Source organism: Ipomoea nil, unplaced genomic scaffold (genome assembly GCF_001879475.1).
Source record: "Ipomoea nil cultivar Tokyo-kokei standard unplaced genomic scaffold, Asagao_1.1 scaffold0019, whole genome shotgun sequence".
NCBI classification, from domain to species: Eukaryota; Viridiplantae; Streptophyta; class Magnoliopsida; order Solanales; family Convolvulaceae; genus Ipomoea; species Ipomoea nil.
The window spans coordinates 12,056-38,607 of NW_017616447.1; the positions used below are offsets into that span (position 1 = coordinate 12,056).

Sequence of the window (26,552 nt, forward strand, 5' to 3'; positions counted from 1 at the left end):
TTCCAATCAACTCTAGCAAATTATGAGGCACAATAATCATAGAAAATGAAAATCTATAAAAACTATAAAAGAAAAAGTTTCACCTAAAATTATGCTATGTTTTTTATGATGTACCCCTATAATGATAAAAAAAAAAAAAAAAAAAAAAAAAAAAAAAAAAAAAAAAAAGTAGAAAACAATAGATTATGTTTGAATATGAATAGAATACTAAATTGAATTCATCAACAACACCAAATTATCTGGTTCAATGCACATGGAAAAAAAAAAGATAACAGATATAGTAATTAGTAACCAACACATTCAATATGATTAATCAGAAACAACAATTGACTCTTTGTTTCATTAACCTACAACAGGACTGTACGTTTCAACTTTTCTTGAGCATAATAAATCAAAGTACATGAGCCTTATACCTCTGCAGGATAAAGAAATCGTGTATAAAACAAAGAAGCATGAAGGAAAAGAACGAAGCACGAATTGGCCCAATTCGCAAAATCGATGAGAAAAAACTAATGATAAAAGGCAAACATAAACATATTGAAGACACAGAATTGTATAAATCAAAACGGAAACAAGAAAACTAGAAAAGTTAAGAATATTACAAAAATGAAATTTAGAGATTAGGATTTGAGTAATAGAACTAACCTTTATCTTAGCAGAGATGGCAACTGCTACGAGCGACGACAACTGGAATAGGACAGTGGCGGGAATGGCTGTCACGACGGCAAGGAGCTTCTGACGGAAGGGAAGGCTGAGAACGGGAAGACTTGTTTGAGAGAGAGGGTTCTAATAAGTGACTAACACTAAATTTTTGTTAACCTAATAATCCATAATATACGAAATATACACAGTAGGTCCATAGCTTTCAAATATGTAAATTCAACTCGTGTTCATAGCTCATCTCTCATAAACTAACCAAATAATCCACAACTAACCTAGGGTTTAAGAACATTCATAGCTTTCAAATATGGAAATTCAACAATACAATTAAGAAATTAGGGATTTGGGTTAAAAAATTAAGGACTAACCTGTAGCGACGCCGGATGAGGTTGGAGCGACGGCGACGACGGTGGATGTTGGAGAGACGACGACTGCGGTTATTGGCTGGGGAAGGAAGACGCGACGACGGTTGTTGGCCGGGGAGGGAAGATGGCGACGACGGTGGCTGGCCGGGGAGGGAGAAACGGCGTCTGTGTTTCTCGCTACTTTTGTCGTGCCTCAGTTCACTAAATGTTTTTGCAGAGGTCTCTGAATTGGGTATTCTATTAGTTTCCAGCTAAGGGTGGGAGGGAATTTGATTTTATTTAGCCCTAAGTGTGGGATTAGGGTTGTGGGAGTTTTTTTGTTTGGGAGGGTATTAAAATTTTTTTCACGTTAAGTCTGAGTTGAGGGTGGTGTGAATTTTTTTTTTTTTTTTTTGGAGGGAATTGATTTTTTTGTCGCTAACAGAGCATTTGATTGGAGGGAACTTAAATTCCATTTTCACTTAATTTCTCTTTTTTAACCTAAAATTGATGTCTGACAATAACAATGGGTATTTTAGATTTTATACTACTTATTTCCTTTCAATTCTCATTTATACTAAACATTGGAATTGAAGTTCTCAGTAATTTTATTCCTGTAAATCAAACACTGGAATTTAAATTTTCACTTTATAGACCGGGTATAGACTAGAGACCACTAGACTAGGGTGCCTGTAGGCCGAGTATATTCATGGTTTTATAGGGACCGAGTCCATCATAAACCAAGCGATGTAGATATAGAACATGGTAAGAAAATATTAGCTTTATTACCCGGGTCGCTAGACCCAAAATAGTATCGGGTATATAGGTACAGAACGCGATATTCATAGATTTTTATGTTGTAGATTCATATATTCTATACTGTAGATTTATAAAATCTTACTCTAGATTCATAATTTCTAAATCGTAGATTCATAATTGCTATATAGTAGATTCATAATTTGAACATAGAGTTCTGTAATTGTGAATATAGAGTTCAAACATACTGCTCTTAACCCCTTCACAGACAACACAGAAGCATCCTAGTTATATACTAGATGTTGCACATTTGGTATATAAGAGTTTGTGTTGCTTAGTTGGTTAAACCTTAATTGTTATGTTTGAGGTCATAGGTTTGACTCTTGTTGTTAACATCTTTGTTTATATTTTATACAACTGTTGTCTTTTGCGCAAAGACAACGGTTTTTATATAATTATTGTCTTTGTAGTGTACCAGGACTATGTGGTCTAATGGTACCCGGGTTGGACTTCCATTTGGAAGATTGTAAGTTCGAGCCTTAGTGGAGGCGTTATTGGTTCTTTGTGTTTCAGTAGGTGCTTAAAGACAACATACCTGTAGTGTTGTGTATTCAAGCTTCAGCATTCAAAAAAATTGTAGCGACAATTATAACAACAGCCTCTAAATTTTGTACTAAAATTTTATAAATTATCGGTTGGTAATAATCTACAACAAGCATTGATCGAGTTTAAAAAGTAAAGTAGGGAAACTCTAAAATCTCTCGCTGCCTCCTTGGAGAGTGGAGACGCCATTGCCGCTCACGAGGAGGAACATCAACGCCGACGCAGCAGATCAACCGCCAGTCCGCCACCTCCCGTTGCTGCCGACGACGTAGAAGGTCAGACGCCACCTCTCGCTCCCTCTCCCTGCCGCCGTTGCTGACGCAGCAGATCAACCGCCAGTCCGCCACCTCCCGCTACCGCCGAAGACATACTTACTGGGAACTCAAGGTAAGTTGTTTCAAAAACTTAAATTTACTGCTAGATTTTCTTATATTTACTGATTAAATGTAATAATTTGCCGTCTATGTTTCATCTTGGCCTAGCCATATGAGTATGTATTTCTTTTCTACTGAATTACTGAAATAACCTAAAATAGCAATTAGTAATTGCATGATTCATCAATTAATGATGGATGAGAGATGGATTTAGATTCAAGTTTTGCAAAATAGCTTTATTTATGAAGAAAGGTTTTTGAACTATATCAAGAAAACCACCAGTTCTAAAGGTTTTAGTTTCAAGTTCTGCCAAAAGTTCTTATTTCACTTTCTTCATAGAACATGGGATTCTGCTTAAAGGTTTAGACATAGAGGGTGCACTCATTTGCTATACAAGAAGCATATTTTCATATACTCTTATCTAAAGCCTTATGCAGGATGCAAAGTAGTTCTAAAGTGTTGGAATGTTTATTCTGTAACTTGAAAATGTAATTGGACTTATAGGTTTTAGATAGTATCATTTTTCTATCTAATATGTGAAATTACTGCAATCACTTTACTCTGGCTCTTTAGCATGCATTCATCCATATTGCGAGGTTAAGAAACTTGATCTGTGAACTTCTGTTTTCATAGAACATACAGTTTTACTTTATCAAATAAATGTTCTTGAGATGATTATTGTCTAACATTCCACTGTAGAATGAGGCAATAAAGATGTGGCTTATTTATCAAATTAAAGCTTGCCAGATTGAAATTCCTTTCTCTTGATACTCGCTACAAGTCTTGTTTCTTTGACTTGAATCCTATACAATAATTTTGCTAGCATAATTTACTGAATGTTTTCTGTAGGAATTCAACAACGTGGTGGATAGGATCATAGGAGAATAGAAGATCTCTTAACAATTATGGAGGAATGTTTACATGATTATGTTTAGGAGCTAATAGTTGTGGTGCTAATCTGGTTACTGTAAGTTATAATTGCTTTTGAAAGCTTACCTTTGCTAGTCAAGTTTCTAACTTGTATTGATAAGGTTATTAAATTCAAATACAGAAATGGACTGTTGATTTGAATCAGTATGCATGTGAAAGCTTGAGGTTAAACCATCCAGAGACAAATGTAACATTATCCTCTCTAATTCCTTTTCTTTTCTATGTTGTATTTAGTCATTTTGCCTTTCTGCTGATCTTTCTTGTTTTATATGCATTTTGTAGGAGATAAAGCCACCTGAAACACTTGTGTGTTGCCTAAGGCCCTACCAGAAACAGGCTCTTTACTGGATGTCAGAATTAGAGAAGGGAACTGAGGCAGAGCAAACAACCAAAGTTTTGCATCCATGTTGGGCGGCATATCGAATTTGTGATGAGTATGCACTTTTCTTGGGATATAAGATAAGATGTCAAAACATTAAAAGAAAACTACTTTGTACTTGATATTATGAGTTTCACCTAAATTTGTGAAATATTTGCTCTATTAATTTGGGAATTTGCTGACCAAGCTTCTCAACAGGAGGGGTCCTGCAATTTATGTGAACATTTTCTCTAGTGAAAACAAGATGGGGAGTGAGTTTTCTTTGTTACCTCTTTTCTCTATAGCTATTTTTTTTGTTGCATACATTAATTTCTCTACAAAATATGATTTCTGCCATCTTAGCAGATGTTATGGACCTGGGGAAAACTGTAATGACAATTGCTCTACAACTGCAAGTATAACAGCTCCTGTATTAAAGGGGCAGGAAGTAGTGGAGGCTCATATATTAGTTGAAAACTTGACCCAACAGCTTACAAGTGAGTTCTTTTGCTTATTTTTCAATGTTTTGTAATTTTCCATGCTATATCATTAAAAAAAAAAAAAAAAAAAAAAAAATCCTTTAAGGAGTTTCTGAAAGCATAAATGATAGAAGCAAGAAGCTCAAACAGATCAAAGAGGAAAAAGACGACTTGAAGGTAGGTGTGGTGTATCCTTATGAAATTGAGCTTACTAAGTTTTTGACTATTTTGTCATTGGTCTACAAAATTACTATGAATGTAGGTTATGGAAGACAATTATCAGGATACCCTTCAGGAGGAGGAGAGAGAATTGGAGCAACTCTTAAATAAAAGGAAAACCTATCTTGCAAAACAAAATGAGTATTCGAAGAAGATTCGAGAAAAAGGTTTGTCTCAATCTGTGGATCCTCATTTTTATGCAGCTATGCTATTTGAAATGTCATGCCAGCATTAGATATCCAGCTCACTTTGATTCTTTATTGTGTAGGTATGCCAAGATAAAAAAAGGTTCATGGATATGAGAGTCGGCCAAGGTCTCAACAACAATCTTCTACGTCAACACACGAGCAATTGTTGAATGATGCACCACATGAAGATACATTTCCAAATCATGAACAAACTCAAGATAATGATACACCTCAAGAGCAAACTCAGGATGAAACACCACAAGAGCAGTGCTAATGGGTAATTGCTTTGGTTCTTTAGCCCTTCTCTAGTAGTTGGATTTTTTATTTTGCTTAAGAAGGGTCTGTTTTTAATTGATGTTATATTTTAATCCTACGTCCAATTGGTTCCTTTCAGGTTGAAAGATGGAATGAACAGAGGGAGACTGGGACTTTCCCTGGGCCACTTCAACTTGATGTGGATTTAGACAATGTTCATCATCCTGTTATGAAATTTGGCCTTTTGATTTCCTTTTGAATGTCAATGGATTAATAAGTATTCTTGTACTGGCTTCTTAGAAAGCTTTATTGGTGTGGGAGTTTCTAAAACAATTGACTTCCAGTATATAAAGATTCTTTGTTTTTGTTATAAACATTAGTTATAACTGATTTTCTTTCCAATTAAATGTGTACATAGGTTATTTGTGATTGTAATATGAATTTGAATATAAAGATTTTTGAATAAATATAATTAAATGATAATTTTAAAATATAATAATGTAATTATAAAACATTTAGCGACACTTAATTATAAAATAAAAAAATTATTTAGCAACACTTAATAACCGTTACTAAAATTTTTAAAAATAAATAAAGGAAAAAAATTAGCGACACTTAATAATAGCTATTAAAATTTAAATAAATAAATAAATAAATATATTTAGCGGCGGTTGCAAAACTGCCACTAAATGTTTTTAAAAAAAAAAACCCTCATTTTAGTGGCGGTTTTGAAACCGCCGCTAAAATCAAATGAAAAGCACCTCATTTTAGCGGTGGTTACAAAACCGCCGCTAAATGATTTTCCCATTAATTCCCGCGGTTGTTGAAAACCGCCGCTAAATCCTTCGCGACACACCATTTAGTCACGGTTGAAGAACCGCCGCTAAACAGCTTGGTGGGGGTTCAAAACCGCCGTTAAACAACAAAATAACCGCCGCTAAATGACGGTTTTGGTGTAGTGATAAATGACAACGGTTAAATAAAACCGTTGTCTTTTATAAAATAATAATGCACAAAGACAACGGTTTTAAAAAAACGTTGTCTTTGTAGTGTTGTGTATTCTAGTGCGCTTAAAGACAACACACCAACGACAACGGTTAAATAAAACCGTTGTCTTTTTTAACAAAGAAGAGCGCACAAAGACAACGGTTTTAAACAACCGTTGTCTTTCTAGTGTTGTGTATTCTAGTGCGTTTAAAGACAACACACCAACGACAACGGTTAAAAAAACTGTTGTCTTTAAAAAAAACGCATATAGACAACGGTTTTAAAAAACCGTTGTCGTTGTGGTGTTGTCTTTTCACAAAATGCACAAAGACAACACACTTATAACAACGGTTAAGTAAAAATCGTTGTCTTTGACAAAAGTGTTGCATCAAAGACAACGGTTTTGGACCAAACTGTTGTCTTTTATACAAAAGACAACACTTTTCTTAAAAACTGTTGTCTTTCTAGTGTTGTCTATGTGCATTTTTCTTGTAGTGTTTCCATCCCATGTTTGCAAGCTGATTAAAGCTCTATATGGTCTTAAGCAGGCACCGAGGGCTTGGTACTTGGAGCTATCGTAGTTCTTGTTACGGTGTGGCTTTGTGAAGTCACAAGCAGATGCTTCTTTATTTGTTTACTCTGCTAATAATGTTATAGTTTATTTCCTGGTGTATGTGGATGACATTATCTTAACAGGTAATGATGTTGCTTGGCTTAATTGCTTTGTTGACACTCTGTCAGCTTGTTTTGCTCTCAAAGACCTTGGCTCCTTACATCATCTTTTGGGCATTGAAGTTATTCAATCGTCAACTGGACTGTTTCTGACTCAAAGCCAATACATCACTGATATTCTAGTTCGGTTTAAGATGGATGGTGCAAAGGTTGTTTCAACATCGCTAGCTGCCTCGGACAAGTTGCTCCCTGCACCGTCTGGTTCTACACCGGTTGATGTCATTCAGTTTCGGCGTCTCCTCGGCTTGTTGCAGTACCTGGTCATCACTAGGCCAGATATATCCTATGCGGTCAATCGTCTTTCACAGTTCATGCACTCGCCTACAGAGTTGCACTGGCAGGCTGCTAAACGCCTAAACGGTTGCTTCGGTATTTGAAGGGCATAGTCTATCATGGCTTATTTCTCCGGGCTGGCCAACCACTTTCGTTCACTGTGTATACGGATGCTGATTGGGGAGGTTGCACTGCTGATGGCCGCTCCACCACCACATACTTAGTGTATCTCGGTTCCAATCTCATATCTTGGAAGTCCGCTCGCCAAAAGTCCGTGTCGCGCTCGTCCACGGAGTCTGAGTACCGAGCCTTGGCAAATGCTGCTGCAGAAGTCTTATGGGTAAGGAATTTGCTCTGTGAGCTTCAGTTGTAGCTGGTGAGGCATCCTCTTTTGTTTTGCGATAATCTTAGCGCAACCTATGTGTGCGAAAACCCGGTGTTCCATTCGCGTATGAAGCATCTCGCACTTGATTACTTCTTCGTTCGTGACTTGATTGCTAATGGTTCACTAGTTGTTCGACACATCCCTTCCAAAGATCAGCTAGCTGACCTCCTTACCAAACCCTTGGGCCAGTCCTTGTTTCTTCAATTTCGTTCCAAGATTGGAGTCTCCGACGGATCCTCAATCTTGCGAGGGCATGTTAAAGATATGTGTGGCTGATATCTTCTCTTATTATATTTAGTCTTATTCTAGCTCCTGTATAATAGTTATTAGGCTAGTTGTTGTAACTAATAGCTATCTTCTCTCATTTGTAAAGCTATTTATAGCTGTCCGTGGTTTCATCAATAAATCACTTGTTCATAATCTTTACAATATTAACCTTAGATTTTTGTGTCTAAGATTTACAATTCATGCAAACATTTAATGCAATCTAACTTATTTAATTCAAATCTACTCCTGACACAATTCTTTAACGCAAACTTAGCTCAAGCCTTTGTTACAAACCTTATCTAAAACCTTGGGTAAATGCTTAGCTAAAACCTGGGTAAATGCTTAGCTAAAACTTTGGCTCCAAACGTTAGCTACTTTCCACATTTGACTTTATATTCTTGAAGAAAATATAAATATTATTGCCAAATCCCAAGAGATGATCATAGGGAAAGAAATAATTAAATAAAATGCAATTAATTTCTATTTATAATTCTATGCATGCCAAGTGGTAAAGTGCTGGGAAGATTCATATGATTCTGAAGGTTTGAACAAGAGATGATCGGACCATGCATTATATTAATATATATAGTGCGCTTACTAACATTCAGACCACAAGAGTTTATGGAAGAAAACATAGAATGAGTGTAAACTGTGAACATCCCTACCAAATTGCTGCAAAAACGTAAGACATAGTTGACAATCTTGGCAGAATTAAACAGACCAAGTTGTCTCCTTGTCCACTATAACAATTGTGTGTTGGCAATAACCTAAGCCATGATGCTCCCAATTAATTGGATAACTAGTTTGACCGGACCAAACCATGAATAAATTATACATATCTGCCCACTCTCCGGATGACCATCCTCAAGTGATGAGAAGAAAGCCTAATCAACAATTTGAAATAAATATTATAAATACAATATATATATATATATATATATATATATATATATATATATATATATATATATGTGTGTGTGTGTGAGTAGGGTCAGATTTCCGTGCAGTCGTGCAGTTACCCACCATTAAGTACACATAAATGCACCACAAAGTGTTCGAAAATGCATTATTAGGTTAAGTGTGTGATAATTTTTTGGGTGTGTGGTGCATTTCTGACACTATATAGTGCATTTTTGCATACCTAATGGTGAATCTGCATTGATCGCATGAGAAATACTGTCAGCGCGCATTTGAACTAGTATCTATACGAGTATTATTAATTAAGTTGTGAGATGTACAATCATTATAAATTAAATATATTATGGATAGTGTAAATATTATAAATATATTATGGATAGTGCATTTGTTGGGATGAGAGTTTTCACAAGGTAAAAGTAGAGATTGAATTGATTCAAAGATGGCCACGTGCATGCAATTTGAGAACATTCGGAGCCCTCATTATCACCTACTAGAAGCGATCAAGGAACTTTCAAATTAGGATTAGGAGTATATTTAATTTCATTATATATTTTACTTTGTGTCATGAAATAAACAACAAATGCTTATGTCATTAATTAATTAAAGAGACAAAACAATTGATAAAATACATTCAACTCAATGTTACCCTCAATATTTATTTTTGAATAGTAGGTCTTAAATATTTTATTATGAAATCACAATGTATTTCTCTAATATGATTAATACACCCGAACTCTTGGGTCAACATGAATGAACAAAGAAATACAAATTTTCATCTAATATATTCATCTTTGATAGTTGATTAACAATTATGTATGCTCTATCAATATTTGCAAAAAAAAAAAAAAAAAAAAAAAATCGTCAACAACAATTATGTATGTTCTATAATTGATTAACAAGGTAGGGCATATTTTTCTATTATTATATTTTTTGATTAGTTATAAATTTAATTTGTGTCACACGTGCGTCTTGTTGTCCTGGACAAATTGTCTGAACAGAATTTAATATGCAGATCCATGCATGGCGGAGGAAAGACAAGTTAGCAGATTCTTCGGAGATCCAAAAAGTTTCTCTTTTACTTAATGCTATCTCAAATCCATTGAATTGAAGCTCTAATAAATTACAACGCAGTATAATCATTCAAATTAATTTTTATCAATATTATATCAACATAATTTCAATTTCTTTTACATAGAAATTCCAATCAATTATAATAAATTACAATACTATTAAGAGCAAAGTTCATTTCTCTCTCTTTTGATTTTGATTTTTTTTTCCCGCAGCTCGCAAACACATAAGAAAGGTAAATTGTACTAAAAAGACTCTATAGAGAGACTTGATTAAGAGGGTGTTTAGAAAGAATCAAGCGTGTAACTTTCATGTGTGAGAGTCGTGTTCCACCCATTCAATCACCCTTTTCGAGATAACAAATTTCACTTTTAGTCATTACCTATTGTGACTTTGCCACATTCAATTCTACTCATTTAATTTTGTATCATTAAATCATTGACTTTCATTTAACTGCTACAATTAGCGTTTTTTTTTTTCAAAAAATTTATATCATTCCACCATTTATATATATATATATATATATATATATATATATATATCTAACATGTAATTTCATCATTCAACTAAAAATTACTTTTACAAGAGTGGAGAAAAATTACATGTTACTATGTTAAGGCTAAGAGTATGTATTGAATGATAAATTTACATATTAGCTATCTTTGTTAAAGATGTACATAATGATCAAAATTTAAACAGAGGATTGATTACAACAAACAAATGAAAGTCATGAAATAATTAAAAGAATATATTATATGTTGCAATGTTATAATAGTTGAGCATGAAATTTGCTCTACTATTAAGTTAGTAGGGGTTAAATACTTTAAAACATAAAATTTATAAACTACATTATATTGTAAAAGTTCTCTTGATTAGGGACCGCTATTTTGCAAGCACCAAACAATTATGGAGTGTTTAGGCATATTTGGTAACTTATTTCAAAATTAAATCACTACTTATAGGTCAACATTCATTATGATGGTTAAAAAAAAAAAAAAAATAACTTAGCTAAGTTAGTTAGATGGTCGTCGGGATTTATCCAATATACATTTTAAATGATGATTACAAATTTCTCTCATTACTCAAAAAAAAAATAGTAATTAATTAATAAAAATATTCCATGCACCACGACAATAATAACACATGGGGTAGTCCGCATGGTAGCTCAGTAGGTCACATGAGTGAAGTTTGGAAACAATGACCCAGCGGGATCGAGTCTCACCAGCGTCAGTGTGGGAGCAACCTCTCAAAGTGGGGGGCTCCTTGTGCGCAGTAAGCAAAGGTCTAGCTTCTGTGTTTAGCTGCGTTATCATGACTTACATCATCGCAGATGCTCTGTCAGGCGGGGGTGTGATGGGCCTTTATGGTTGGAGACTCAACCTTTTAAAAACACATTGGGTAGTATGACACAAAATTTTATGTTCAAATGTAATTATTTTTTAAATTAGAAAATAAACAATAGAAGATATTATTTTCTAATTCAAAAATAAAGGTTTTGAAAAATATTTGTTTAATACTTTTCTGATTTTTTAAAATGAAAATGTTAGATGTTTCTACCAAAAGCATACAATTTTTTGTCACACCTAATGTGATTTTTTTTTTGAATGCTACTGACTCTATTATATTGTAGTCTAATTAAGTACAAAGAGTCAACAACACATTTACTGAAGCTCGATCTCATAACCTCCCACATAGAAGAGGTCACTACATGTTATCTGAGCACAATGTGCTTGGCCTAATGTGATATTCTTAATATAAGTTGAGATTTAAAATAAAAGAATCATACAAAACTTGCCACATCGAATATCAAATTTTGAGTTTTTTTTGTAGATATAGAAAACATATTCCATTTACTTTGTTTTTTTCTTTTCTTTTTTTGGAATATGAGAATATACATAATCATCATCATCATCATCTCACCCTTATCAATGAATTTCCGCCCTATATGTTACTGGTTTTTTAACTCATGATAAAATGGATCAATTCATAAACATTCAATGAGTATAAAGAATTTTGGTAATCGTGAGTTAAATTTAGGAAGCATTAAATTTTTTAATAATACACGGGACAAAATTTTGTTGTAAATATCCTCTAATATAAAATAGCAATAAGAAACAGTAAATGCTCAATTGTCAAAACTTCTCGCCTAAATAAAACAGCACCCTTAGAAATTGGTATTTCACTGGGTGTTGCTATTTGCACCACCTTTTGACCAAAAAACATCTCGAAATTATAAAAAGTGAAAATTTTTAATAATTAATGGGTGGTGTAAATAGCAAAAAGGAGTACATTTTGCTATTTGCACCACCGGGTCAAACTTGCAATTAATAATCTATTAATTTAATATTTAATTAATAAAAATATTATTAAAAAAAAAAAAAAAAAAAAAAAAAAGGAGGAGAAACGTCGCCTTCTCCGGCGAGAAGGCAGCCCACTGTGTGGGTTGCCTTCTCGCCGGAGAAGACAACCCATTTGCCTTCTCCGGTGAGAAGGCAGTCCATCGCCTTCTCATCGGAGAAGGTGACGGATCTCTCTTCTTTTTTTTTTTTCTTTTTTTTTTCTTTTTTTTTTTTAAATAACCCATTGGGTTGCCTTCTCCGGTTAGAAGGCAGTCCGGAGAAGGTGACGGGGTGAAGTTTTTTTTTTTTTTTTTTTTAAATAACCCATTGGGTTGCCTTCTCCGGTGAGAAGGCAGTCCGGAGAAGGTGACGGGGTGAAGTTTTTTTTTTTTTTTTTTTGTAATTAAAAAGAAAAGGAAAAATAAATAATAATATTTGACCATATTTAATGCTGGCATTTACACCACCTATAAAGCTATTTGACCTACTAAGTAGGTGGTGCAAATAGTAAAATAGGTGGTGTAAATAGAATTACTCATTTCACTTCTTGATAGTCCTATTTTTTCAAACATTGGGTTTATAGAAGTATTAATTTCGCCGTCCAAAATAATTACGGGAATCCGGAGGTGGTAGGTTTATTTATGGCAGTATAAATGTAAATACAAAAGGTTACAATTTTAATTATATTTACATTAAGCGATGCAACTATTCCGTTTAACGATGAAACGATTCAAAGCTTCTGGGAATTGTATCCAGAAGCAACTCTTCAGTGTCTATATATTACAGAAGCGCAATGAAGGTTGAAATACAAACAATCGCACACCAGTAGCTTATTGCGAGATTCTGTCTTCTATTCCAACATGGGGCTCTTCACTTTGGGACGTTACTTCTCAACCTTCAAAACAAGAAGAGCAATGAAGGTAAAGGTCATCAGAGATCAAGTCATTGATTCACCCCATGAGACGCAAGGTGACATCTCTCCATTGAATACAAGAAGAGCAATATGGGTCCGCGTTGTGCGTACATGTGTAATCCTGGAATGAAGAGGGAGGGAAGTATAAAATGTAAAGAAGTATTCTTCCATTTTCAAGAGGTATGATGTTTTTAATGTTTTTTTTCAATCCAAAATACAAAATACATTCAGGGATGAAGCTGGGAATGCAGAATACATTCTGGGATGAGGAAGCTACTGTAACGATAAACAAGTATAACTAATGGATTGTGTGTTATAGTTACCAAGGATAAAAGTATTTGATTTTCAATACCAGAGAATCCAAATATAAAACAAGCAAGGAAGTCAAAAGGTGAAAAAGCAGGATACATATTCATGAAGAAGTTAAAAGGTAGAGGAAGCATATAGATGCAAATAAAGGTCGATCGAGTTCAGAGGATACCGGATTGAAGAGCTTCCAATCTACAACTACTTTTGACTTGCTCCCTGCAAGATAATCATATTGTAAGTAAATTCCAATCTACAACTACTTTTGACTTGCTCCCTGCAAGATAATCAAATTGTAAGTAAATGGTCATTGTTGGAAAGAGAATAGCCAGACAGTAATATAACATTTCTACAGATACTAAGACCTTCATAGTTTTCAATGTGCATGGACATTGTAGTTTGTTTGAAGGCTTTCTGCAGAAGGCAATCTTTCATCCTTGACATGATAGTCTCTATTTGTGTCAAGTCTTCAAAATATATCAATTTTAAGGGCTATTGAAGAGATTGTTGGATTTGTACAACACAAAAATACAAGTAAAAAAATAGGTACAAATTTGTAAATTCATGTAATCATGAATTAATAAATTTCTACGAGTATCATATATCCGCGATTCTTATTTTAATTACAAATCAAATCAACATAATTATTAAATTAAAAATTATATATAAAAATGAAAACTGCTCATATCACATTTTTATATATAAAATTTAATAATATTATATAATTTAATATTTTATTTTTATAGTATTTGCGTCAACAAATGTCATACTATATATATATCACACACAAAAAAAATTAATTCTGCCCCGGGTCTATATCAATATGTTTGGTCAAATAATACTTTTATGCCACGTCCTAATTAAGTAAAATAATTAGCTGCTTTTGCGGGGCTTGTACCAATTAAAAAAGGACAGGCACAAAAGGTAAAAAGAACAAGCTAATCTGTCCCTTCAGATGTAATTAATACGGAGTAACAAAATCTTCATCCATCAGCTCCCCAGACAACTCACCAAGTTTAGTATTAAATTTTAGTAATTTTTCATATTTAATTTTTGACAAATAATTTCAATATATGTGTGAACTAATCTTAACGTGTGAATGTGTGAACTTCTGAAAAATTGTTGCGTGCTCACTATATAATTATGCCGCACTGAAAAAAAAAAAATTACCAAAGTAAAATACTAAACTTGATAATTCAATATTAAAATTTGTTTATGCCTATAATACTCTCTCAATTTCTTAGGAGGTGTATTCAATCATGATTTTCGTAGAGTTTTAAAAACTTTTATGAACTTTAAAAGTTTGGAGGTATTCAGTTCAAACTTTTAGAGAGTCTTTAAAAGTCAGGCGATATCCAATCAGAATTTTTAAAGAGTCTTTAAAAGTTGTGTGGTATTCGATTAAGACTTTTAAAGAGTCTTTAAAAGTCATGTGGTATTCAAAAAGTTATGAACTTTTGTAGACTTTTTAATTTTAAAACTTTTGTAGACTTTTCCTTCTCAAATATAAATAGTTGAAATCCTACCATCAACCCCAAGATTTCAAAATTTTCTTTCTAACAACTTTGAATATTTTCTCTCTATTTAAACTCTTTTTTTTCTCCCTATTTAAACTTTATAAACCTATCTAAATTCAATAAAATTATTTTTTTCTTCATTATCCTATATTTTTCTCATACCTAAACTCTATCAATTTTTCTCTCTCTCCTACAGTTTACCATCTTCATCTAAAAATTTGAAATAATATTATTTTTACTTCGTTATTGCTTGTTTGTATTGATTTTTATTTTTTCTATGAATTTTTTATCCCTAACTTTCTCTAATTCTCCCTAAATACATGAACAAAGTAAATTTTTTATTGTCAACTTTTAGTATATGTTCCATAATATTCATCTAAATACTTATATATTTTGATTTTTATTCTTTTTTATGTTTATATTCGTAATATATATATATATATATATATATATATATATATATATATATATATATATATATATATATATATATATAGTAAATACCCAAATAATATATATTGAGAATGCTTATGTGGGTGAATAATTATATAATAAGAATTTTATCATATATTATAAATGTTTTGTAAGAAAATTATAAATGATAAGAATCAAAATATTTGAAAGTTTGTAAGGAATATTCAATTTAGAATTTCAATGACTTTTGTAGACTTTTAAAAATAAAAAGTTGATAAATGTCTATAAATGTTTTTTATATAAACTTTTACAGAGTCTTATAAAGTTTTAAAAAGTTTTGAATGACTATATGAAAGTCAGTCAAAATTTATTAAAATTTATCATTTTAAAAGTCTTTAAAACTCTACAAAAGTCAAGATTGAATACACCCCCTTTACTTTAAAAAATGGATACTGGCCTAGTATCATATTTACAATTCACTCATTATTCTCTTTACATCTCTGCACTAGTAATTTACTCCTAAAATATAATAATAATAATAATAATAATAAAATTTATTTAAAAAAAAAAAAACATTACAGATTGAAGCCTGAATTTTGCAGGCTTGTAATCCACTTAACGTTTTATTTTTAAAAAATTTCACTATATTGTCTCTTTAGAGACATTCGATAAAATTAAAACGATATAAAAAAAAAAAAAGGAATAAGGGTCAAATAAGCCATTGAACTGCACATGATAATACAATTAGGCCACTGAACTCAAAAAACCAATAATTGAGTCTCTAAACTAATAAATTCCTAACAATTCATCCAATTTGAAGGTTCCTAACAGGTCAACAACATAATTAATTATTTTTTTAAAATAAAATTTTAAAATTAATTATTAAAATTAAAATAAAAAAAAAAAACAAAAAAACAAAAAAAACAGAAACGGCCGGAGACGAAGAAACTTCTTCGTCTCCGGCCTGTTTCTTGGTCTCCACGGTCGAAGACGAAGAAATTCTTCGTCTCCCCGGCCGGAGACGAAGAAATTCTTCGTCTCCCCGGCCGGAGACGAAGAGTTTCTTCATTTCCGGCAATGGAGACGAAGAGTTTCTTCGTCTCCAGCCATGGAGAAGAAGAAACTCTTCGTCTCCATGGCTAGAGACGAAGAAATCTTCGTCTTCGGCCGGGGAGACGAAGAAACTGGCCAGAGACGAAAAAGTTCTTCTTCTCCGGTCGTTTCTGTATTTTTTTATTTTTTATTTTTTTAAATAATTAATTTTTAAATTTTATTTTTTAAAAAATAATTAATTTGGGTGGATGACTTGTTAACCTGTTGAAAACTTTTAAATTGGAAGATTTGTTTGAAATTGATTAGTTTAGTAACTTGATTGTTGATTTTTAGGTTCAGTGGCTTAATTGCACTATCTTGTGCACTTCAATTGCGTATTTGACCCTTATTCTTAAAAAAAAACACTAGCATGATTCATATGTAAAAGTGACACGCACAATTTTTTTTTTAAAAAAAAAAACAACAAAAAAAAGAGTTGTGCAATAAAGATATTTGCAAGTATAAAATCAGTCCGAGTTACTCATGATGATTCCTACCGCCCTCTTCATTGTACGGAGCCTTGTCCTTTGCTCATTTGTGACCCCTCAAACTCCACAGAGACGCGGAGGAGCGCATTCATCCTTTTCCTACCTCCAAATATTTTTCTGTCCTTTTGATTTTTTTCCTTCACATAAATTAATTACCGAATGTTAATAATAAACACGTCTAATTACATGTTAAATATTCTTTTAACATATTAAAATTATTTTGTTTAGTGGTGAATTTTGATAAATTTGTCGAGAAAATTTTTACTTTTGATCCCTTGACTATTACACTTATTTACCCATGATACTTGATTATTAAAATTTTCTAATTAGGTCCATAATTATGTAATTTATATCACATTTGGTCATGCCGTTCTTGGAATGAGCACTTCTAGAATAACACTGCACTTGCTTCTTCCGGAAGGAGCACCTGCAGCAATAGTTGGCTAGGAAATAGGACGGTAGGACCAAATGTGATACAAACTATATAGTCATGCACCTAATTAGAAAATTTTAATAGTCAATGATCAAATGGATTCATGTATAATTGTCAGTGGACCCTCTAAATTTTGTATGAAATTGAATTTTAGAGTTAATTATCGAAATTGTATCTTGACTATAGCAAAATTACTAATTTGATCATTGACTATTTTTTTGCCTAATTATTTAAAATTTTAACCAATTTTGTCATTCGTTTGTTTAGCCGTCATTCCCGTCAATCCGTCATGTCCATTTACTCGGTACCAAATTAATAATCTTGTTATAGTTAAGCGACAATTTCAATAATTAACTCTTTGATTTAATAAGTGATGAAATGGTGTATATGATGACCGAAATGGTTTCTTGACTATAACAAATTATCAATTATTTTCTAAATTTTGAATAATTATTTTTTATTCTTGTCATCTGCCGACCAAGACCGCTAATCTCTCTCTTATCTATCTATATATATACGCACCATCCATCAATGTATTATTCCATCTTCAATTCCACCATGTTTGGACTCTTCTAAGTTCTAAAAGCTTTCAACCACACCACATTCCTATTCCAAGAATCTTTCCCTTGCAAAATCCAACAGACATCAACAATCTACATAAGACCATTCATACAATTGTTGTTATAAATACTGAGAGATCCGAGAGTGTCCGCCATTGTTGTCAAAGCTTTCTTCTTCTACTTCTTCTGATCTGTGTGAATTAATATGAGAAGAGCTAGAGGTTTCAGGATTGGGCGGAAGCTGGTCGGGATTTTCACGTGGGTCATTCACCGGAGGGCGAAGCCGGGGGGCTCCTACCGGCTGCTGGAACCGCGCAGCTCCGCCGTAGACGGAGGAGCGCTTTCTAAGCTGCGGCGGAGCTTGGGGGGTTTGTTGAAACGGCGTGTCCGGGTTATGTTCGGATCGGGCAAGAAGCGGCGGAGGCGAAGAGAGGCGTGGGTGTACCGAAGGGGCACCTGGCGGTGTACGTCGGGGAGAAGGAGGACGGCGCGGCGGCGGCGCGTAGAGTGGTGGTGCCCGTCATCTACTTTAACCACCCGCTGTTCGCGGATTTGTTGCGGGAGGCGGAGACGGTGTACGGGTTCAATCACCCCGGCGGGATCCAGATTCCTTGCCGGATATCCGAGTTTGAGAATGTGCAGTCCAGAATCGCCGCCACGGGCGGTGGTGACGGCTGCAATTTCCGGCGGCGGAGCTGGAGACACAGAATCAAATGGTGAAGTGGATCGACGACGGTCTTCATAATTTCGTAGGATTATTCTAGGATTCGTTTGGTAGTAAGAAGTTACTGCCTCTCCGGTCGGTTTTCTCTTGTTTATTTTCTTCATGCGAGTGGAAGATTTTCTTGTACAAAACTTTACCAGCCAAACCAAATGCAACGAGCCCAAAAAGAAAATAAAAGAAAAAATCTCTCCCAGAGATATTTTCTTAAACATTTTCACCCCCGAAAATGTAAACCTCCACTACCAAAATTTGAATGGTAATGTATCACAAGACGCCATCAGACTACATGGTATTAATTCTTGCAGATCAATTAATTATATAAAAATTTCAAAGATATTGTGTGTAACGATGTTGTACTATATATTATATATTTAATAAATTGTATTTTTTATGATTCGAGTTTAAGCTTAATTTGAATTTTTTAAATTGGAGGCGTGCAAACATGCCCAAAATACCCAATTATAGGGGTTTTGTAAATTTTAGAACCTTACTTTCAAAAGTGTCAATTTTGTACTTTCACTATGCAATTTTTATCAATTTTGGTCACTCAGGTCAAATTGCAGGCCAAATTTCGTAGGAAAATTTTAACAGTTAAAATAATAAGAATATTTTAGTCATTTCACATCTCTTCCTTCTTCTCCGGCGAATTCTTTTTCTTCTTTTTCCGGCGAATTTTGGTCACTCCAATTGCACGCGATCCGATCGCGCAGAATATTAGCTTGGCGTTGATGAGTTTATAAAATGTGTATTGAATGAATGAACCAGTAGAGAGTTACATAGGTTTAAATACACATGGAAGTAACACAAACTTAGGAAACAACTTATGACTATAACTGATTTTGCACAGACTTCTAACTACTCCATACACCCCCTCAAGCTGACGGTGGACAGGGGACAACGCCAAGCTTGACACAGAGATCAGTGAACCGGGATGCAGATAGTGCCTTGGTAAAAATGTCTGCTATCTGATCATTAGTTGAAACAAAATTAACCTTCAGGGCACCCGTGGAGACCTTATCACGCACAAAGTGGTAGTCGACCTCCATGTGCTTCGTTCTGGCGTGAAAAATGGGATTCGCACAGAGGTACGTGGCGCCCAAATTGTCACACCACAGGACGGGAATGGTAGGTTGTTAAAGGCCAAATTCCCGTAGCAGAAACTGAATCCAAACTACCTTCGCTACGACGTCAACTAAGGCCTTTTACTCAGCTTCTGTGGATGAGCGCGCAACCGTGCGCTGCTTCTGTGATACCCAAGAGACCAAACTTGAGCTAAGGAAGACTGCAAACCCAGCCGTGGACTTCCGATCAAAAGAGCAGCCGGCCCAGTCTCAATCTGAAAAGGCATGCATGGTCGGAGATTGAGATGTAGATAACCGTAGCCTGAGATCAAGCATGCCCTTGACGTAGCGCAACACCCGTTTAAGAGATGACCAGTGTTCCACCGTCGAACTGTGCATAAATTGACACAAGCGATTCACTGCAAAACTTAAATCCGGCCGCGTTAGTAACAAATACATCAATGAACCAACGAGTTGTCGATATGGTGTTGGGTTATCTAACGGAGCCGGATCAGCAGGTGTCGTCGAGGAAGTCGTGGGCATAAGCGTGGCAAGAGGTTTGCATGATTCTATTCCTGCCTTACGAAGTAGCTCCACCATATAACGCCGTTGCGAAAGGACCACACTCTCAGACATGTAGACCGCTTCAATACCCAAGAAAAAAGCGGGGTATTCCCAAATCGCGAATTTTGAACGTCGTGGCCATCTTACAAAGTAAACCATCAATTAATAAGGTAGAATCATCCCCAAGCAACAGTATATCATCTACATAAACGAGGATATAGGCACGAGACTGGATAGAGTCATAAATAAAGAGAGACACATCCGTTTTGGAGGGACGGAAACCCGCGTGAACCAAGAATGTGTGTAGCTGCGTGAACTAGGCACGTGGTGCATGTTTTAGGCCGTACAGGGACCGCTGAAGCTTACAAACGTGTTGCAGGTAATATGGATGTGTACTTGGGCGGTTGCCGCATATAGATATACTCCGTAATGTGATCATTTAAAAATGCGTTGTGAACATCAAGTTGACGCATGATCTAGTTGTTCAAGACAGCATAGGTTAGAAGAAGCCTAACAGTGGTCGGTTTGACCACCGAGCTAAACGTCTCGAAGTAGTCTTGTCCCGAAACTTGGTTAAATCCCTTGGCTACCAAGCGGGCTTTGTAGCATTCAACCGCGCCATCAGCGTTCCGCTTTATACGTAACACCCATTTACAACCTATAATGTTTATATGTGATTTGGGTGCCACTAAATGCCAGGTTTATTAGTCAACAATGCATTGAACTCAACATCCATTGCCGCCCTCCACTGCGGAAGCTTCACCGCCTGGGAGTTGCAAGACGGTTCATCATCATCAACACGTCCAACCATGGCCGTCGGGTTTCTCCGTTGAGTACAGGTGGTACGCCGAAGTGCCATCTCATGCGTGAGTGTGGTGGGGCGGTTGCGTCGTGACCGGGTTGTGTTGGATGATGTCGTCGGGTGAAAAGATGAGGTGGCGGCAGTCGTTGAGGCAAACTCAGACTGAACCTGGGATTGCGGCGCCAAATTTGGCACAGGCATGGTGGTGGTGTCACACGGTGGTGCGGTGATCATCAATGGTGGCGGAGCGGTGGAGGTAGTCGGATGAAGGATTGGTGCCGACCCCCAAGGCGAGGAGACCTCAAGATTATTAGCATCCTCGCTAGTGTGAGAACCTGCAGATTCAAAAAAAAAAAGGAAAAACTTCTTTGTTGAACCTGACATGTCGTGACATATAGACACGACCCGAAGTAGGATCCAAGCATCTGTAGCCACTAAAGGATTCCGGGTAGCCCAAAATAACACAGGCATCGAGCGGTAACCCATTTTGTGTCTGTTATATGGCCTTAGGCACAGGAAGCACTCACAGCCAAAAACTCGCATGATTTCATAATTAGGTGATTTTTGGAATAGACACGAGTAAGGACTCTTATTGTTTGTGACTGAGGACCGCATGCGGTTAATTAAATAGACCGCAGACTCAAAGGCGTATGGGACCAATATTTCTATGGAACATGGCTTTGGGCAAGAAGTGTTAGTCCGATTTCCACAACATGACGGTGGCTACGTTCAACGCGGCCATTCTGCTCATGTGTGTGCGGATAGGATTGCCTGTGCGAAATACTTGCGGCGGTGAATACGTCATGGAGTTTGCGATATTCACCCCCGAGGTCAGATTGAATACATTTAATGGGGTGTGAAAAACATTTTTCCACAGAGGAATGGAAGTTATTAAATATTGAATATATATCAGTTTTAAGAAGCATAGGGTAGTACCATATGTAACGGGAAAAATCGTCAACAAATAGTACGAAATACTTAAAACTCTCAACTGAGGAGACCAGTGACGGCCCCCAAATGTCCGTATAAATTAATTGTAGGGGAGAGGAACTAGAGCGTTCAACACGAGCCAGTGGGAAGCGCGCAGACTAACCCAACTGGCACACTGTACAGAGTTTATTGGAGGAATTGAAAGAACCAATAATGGGACACCTAGAAAGGACATGACGCGAGACCTGGAGATGTGGATGACCGAGTCAGTTATGCCACACTTGAGGAGACGCCCCAGCAAACACAAGAGCAATCAGAGTGGATGTATTAAGCCTTTACATTTCTCCATGACTGAGACCTTCAAGCAGAACCTGATTGGTTATACAGTCCTTCACAAAAAAATGAGAGGGGTGAAATTCGAAATAAACATTATTATCATTTGCAAATTTATGTACAGATAATAACGAGGCACGTAATTTTGGAACGTGTAATATGTTGTTTATGGACAGTGACCAAAACTTTGACTGCAACAAAATTGAACCAGTATGCTTAATTGACACACCTGTACCATCACCTACACGTAGATTTTCATTTCCAGTATAGGGTTCGAGTTCATTCAACCCGTCCATATGCGGGGTGGCATGTGCATTAGCACCCATGTCACGGAACCAAACATTTGAAAATTGTGTTGTTTGGAGATCATCCTGAGGTTGCTGGAGCGCCACATTTGCATGGGGACCAGTGGGGCGAGACGGTAATTGAGCTGGACGGTGGTTGGAGACATCGACGAAGCGTTTGTAGCAGGTAAGTGTTGTACGGCCTTGGGTGTCACAGATTTGGCATCGAACCCCGCCACGATCTCGTTGTCCACGACCTCTTTGGCCCCTATAACCACGTCCACGACCGCGGTTGGCATCACCTTGCGAGCAAGGCTGCTGCTGCAGGTGTTGAATGAGCAAAGCAGACGGAGCAGACGGAAGTGATGCAGCCGCCTCTTCTGGAAAAAGATACTGATGAGTGGCCAACAAATCTGCAACTTCTGGAATAGGGAGGGATGCGCTCTTCGTGGTCAGTGATGCAACAAGTCCACGATACTCCTGACGAAGGCCACGAAAGACGTGCAAGTTTTGCTCGTCCAAACCAATCGGCCGACCGGCTTGAGCTAACTGTTCTACGAGTACTTAGGCTTTGCCAAGATAACCCGTCGTTGATGATTCACCTTGGCAAAGATTCTGAAGTTGTCTGAGGAGGCTTAGCGAACATGCGCGAGAGGTTGAACCAAGTGCTGTTTCCGCTGCTATCCAAATAGCTCGAGACGTGGAGTGACCAATCGCCAAATACAACACTTCCTCTGCCAATGACGAAATAATCATGCTTAAAATAAACTGATCTTGTTGAACCCACTGAGTATAAAGAGGGTTCATAGTCGTAGGAGAAGCTGAGGAAGACGAGACAAACTCGGGTGCACAAGCGTGGGTGCCATCAACAAAACCATAAAGGTTTTGTCCACGAAGAAATGGGACTAGCTGCGCCCTCCAGAACAGGTAGTTCATGGCTATCAGCTTGATGGACACGTAATGATGCGCTTGCTGCAGCATATTTGGGGAACGAGACTCAGGTACGGTGACTTCCGTGACGGCGCGGCTGGTGGAATCCTGAGTGGCGTCAGTGGTGGGAGCCGGAGGGGCATTACGTTCATCGGCCATGGGATCGAAAAGTTAGGTTGATACCAGATGAGTTTATAAAATGTGAATTGAATGAATGAACCAGTAGAGAGTTACAGAGGTTTAAATATACATGGAAGTAACACAAACTTAGGAAACAACTTATGACTATAACTGATTCTCCATAGACTTCTAACTATTCCATCTCTGCCGACGGGGATACTACCAAGATCTCGCCATCGGTTCAGCAGGCCCTCAATAACACCGGCATCACCCTCAACCGTGTCCCCGCAGGTATGTATCTCTGTGTTTGTAGTGGTTCTGGAAGGGTTTGAAGTGGAGAAAACGGCATCGCAGAGAGCGCACCTGAGCAATGGTGTACGAGCTGGTGCCGGTGGTCCAAAGTAAGGCTACAGCTAAGCAACTGAGGCTGTTTGGCGTGAACATCGCCGGCGTTGAGCCTCAGGGTGTTGATGCGGGTCGGGGTGACCCGGATCGCGACGATGGTGTTCTCCGTTGGAAAAATAATAATTCGCCAGAGAAGAGGGAATAGATGAGAAATGACTAAAATACCCTTATTATTTTAACTGTTAAAATTTTCTGGCGAAGTTTGGACGACAATTTGACCCGAGTGACCAAAATTGATAAAAATTGCATAGTCAAGGTACTAAATTGACACTTTTAAAAGTCAAATGCTGAAATTAACAAAGCCCTATAGTCATATAGCCAAAATTGATTTTTTTTTTTCACTATACTCAATAAAATTTGAATTTTTCTATCACTTTTACTCTTTTAGAGGAATTTTTAAGTCAAACATGTGCATATGCTAGTTTTAGGTGATGTTTGCTCGAAAAACTTATCATAATAAACTCGGTAAAAGAATTAAAAGTGATTACAGAAATTCAAAGTCAATGAGTAATAATTAAAAATATACCAAAAAAAAAAAAAAATCAAAGCACCAAAAATGCATTTCATAGTGCAATTTTCACTAGTTAGCTATCACTTATGTTGGACGAAAATATGTGAACGTAATGTTTCTCTGTTTTGATTTCATCCCCGCAACTTATTTCAAAACTATTTTGTGCAATTTTCTAATTAAATTTTTTTTTTTTTTAAAATGGATCATTTCCTAATTAATAAAAATGGTGAATTGGATGTTGGTGAAGATGAATTTCCTAATACCTAATGAAATTTTGTTCTTCGAGTGGATTTGTGGATTAAGCAATTAAGTGAATCTAATGTCCGAAGTCGCGCATACAAGGGAGAAATACGAAGAATTATACATTAGGCAGATGAAATGACTACTTTACCCTTTCATTTAAAGTCCAATCTACCGTAATCTGACGAAAAGACCTCAATTGAAAAGAAATTAAAAGTCAAGGGACTTAAAGTGTCCAAATTAAAAGTCGAGAACCAATTTTAAAACATCAATATAGTCGGAGGACCATTGTTGGAATTAACTCTTTTATTATTATTATTATCCTACTAAGCACTCCCTCCCCGAATGCCATGTTTTTCTAATTTTATTTCCTGACGTGTCGGTTACTATATTTAAAAATAATTTTTCGAATTTTATTTTAATAATTTCAAATAAAATAATTATTTTAAAATTAATAATAATAATAATAATAATAATAATAATAATAATAATAATAATAATATAATAATAATAATATATAATAATAATAAAAAAAAAAGCAGCCTCCATGGCTGGCCGGAGACGAAGGGCGAGGCCATGGAGACGAAGGGGATCGTCTCCATGGCTGGCCGGAGACAAAGCGGTCCCCACCGCTTCATCTCCAGCCAGCAATGTAGACGAAAATGGACCCCTTCGTCTCTGGCCAGTCACGGAGACGAATGGCCGGCCATGGACCCATTTATTTATTTATTTATTTATTTATTTTTGGCTGGCCGCGCCGTTCGGCGCCGGCTTCCTGTCTTGAAAGAGGCCCCTGTCACCCCCTTCCAGACAGGAAGGAAGCAACAACGGTTGCCTCCTCCCAAACTGGAAGGAGGAGGCAAACGTCACCTCCTTCCAGTCTGGAAGGAGGCAACGACGTCACCTCCTTCCCGTCTTGAACTCCTTCTAGTCTGGAAGGAGGCAACGGCATCACCTCCTTCCAGTCTTGAAGGAAGCGACGGCGGTGGCCGCCTCCTTCCAGGCTGTAAGGAGGCGACGACGGTGGCCACATCCTTCTAGACTGAAAGGAGGCGACTACGCTGGCCTCCTCCTTCCAGTTTAATTAGAAGGAGGCAACAACGTCACCTCCTTCTAGTCTAGAAGGAGGCGACGACGCGACCGCCTCCTTCTAGACTGGAAGGAGGCAACATCCGCCTCCTTCCAGATCGGAAGGAAGCTAGAGGCGATGACGTTTAGCCTCCTTCCAGATTGGAAGGAGGCTGCGAAGATCACCGCTGGCCAAAAGCAAAAGAAAAAAAATAAAAAAAATCTATATATATATATATTTCATTTTTTACCGGTAACTTGTTGGTTACCTGTAAGGCTGTAATGCTGCAGGCTATATACTTCTATATTTTCCTTCAATCTTCCTTTCTTGACGTGACATTATCTTATTGTTTTTCAATATCGTTTGAATCTAAAGGGGCGTACTCCTGAACCGTATTAGTGTCATGTCACAAAAATCATTCACGTTCTTACAACTCTCAACATGTCATCCCGAATAGTTTTCCTAACTTGTGTGGTAGGATTCACAAATTTAGTTCACTATCTATCCGCTTGGATAGCCAGATTAGTTAGGAGATCAGCTACAATATTTTGTTTTTGGTACACAATCTTATATCATCACTAGCTTCCACTCAGTCTCTACATAAATGTATTTGGTTGCAACAAAGTCCGATCCCCATAAACAACAATCATATACCGTGCACCATGGCACACATAACAATGTGCGCCCCGTGTTTCCCAAAACAACGTTGTTTTGGTGCATT

The 26,552-nt window shown here is 36.4% G+C and overlaps 1 protein-coding gene, 1 long non-coding RNA gene and 1 pseudogene across 5 annotated transcripts; all 3 read left to right on the forward strand.

Moving 5' to 3' along the window:
* Positions 1–2,448: 2,448 nt before the first annotated feature.
* LOC109146459 lies at positions 2,449–5,356 on the forward strand. 4 transcript variants are annotated; one of them, XR_002049371.1, is made up of 10 exons: positions 2,449–2,750; positions 3,587–3,704; positions 3,789–3,854; positions 3,950–4,101; positions 4,234–4,297; positions 4,392–4,522; positions 4,611–4,681; positions 4,767–4,890; positions 4,992–5,188; positions 5,306–5,356. It is a non-coding gene; the product is annotated as an uncharacterized LOC109146459 (long non-coding RNA). The 4 variants fall into 4 exon arrangements; XR_002049832.1 differs by having other exon boundaries at positions 4,245–4,297; positions 4,614–4,681; XR_002048924.1 differs by having other exon boundaries at positions 2,450–2,750; positions 4,245–4,297; positions 4,389–4,522.
* A 1,331-nt stretch (positions 5,357–6,687) lies between these two features.
* LOC109157715 (uncharacterized mitochondrial protein AtMg00810-like) lies at positions 6,688–7,262 on the forward strand. The gene is made up of 2 exons (XM_019305824.1): positions 6,688–6,715; positions 6,811–7,262. The coding sequence occupies exons 1-2, from the start codon at positions 6,688–6,690 to the stop codon at positions 7,260–7,262; spliced, it is 480 nt and encodes a 159-aa protein (XP_019161369.1).
* Positions 7,263–17,833: 10,571 nt separating this feature from the next.
* On the forward strand, positions 17,834–18,906 carry LOC109168699 (annotated as a pseudogene).
* Positions 18,907–26,552: the final 7,646 nt, after the last annotated feature.

Excerpts from the sequence above, each read along its gene's own strand:
- LOC109157715 (XM_019305824.1), top strand. The coding sequence starts at position 6,688 with ATGGTCTTAAGCAGGCACCGAGGGCTTG. Across the intron at positions 6,716-6,810 it reads AAGCAGGCACCGAGGGCTTG|TTTATTTCCTGGTGTATGTG; the intron begins GTACTTGGAGCT and ends ATAATGTTATAG.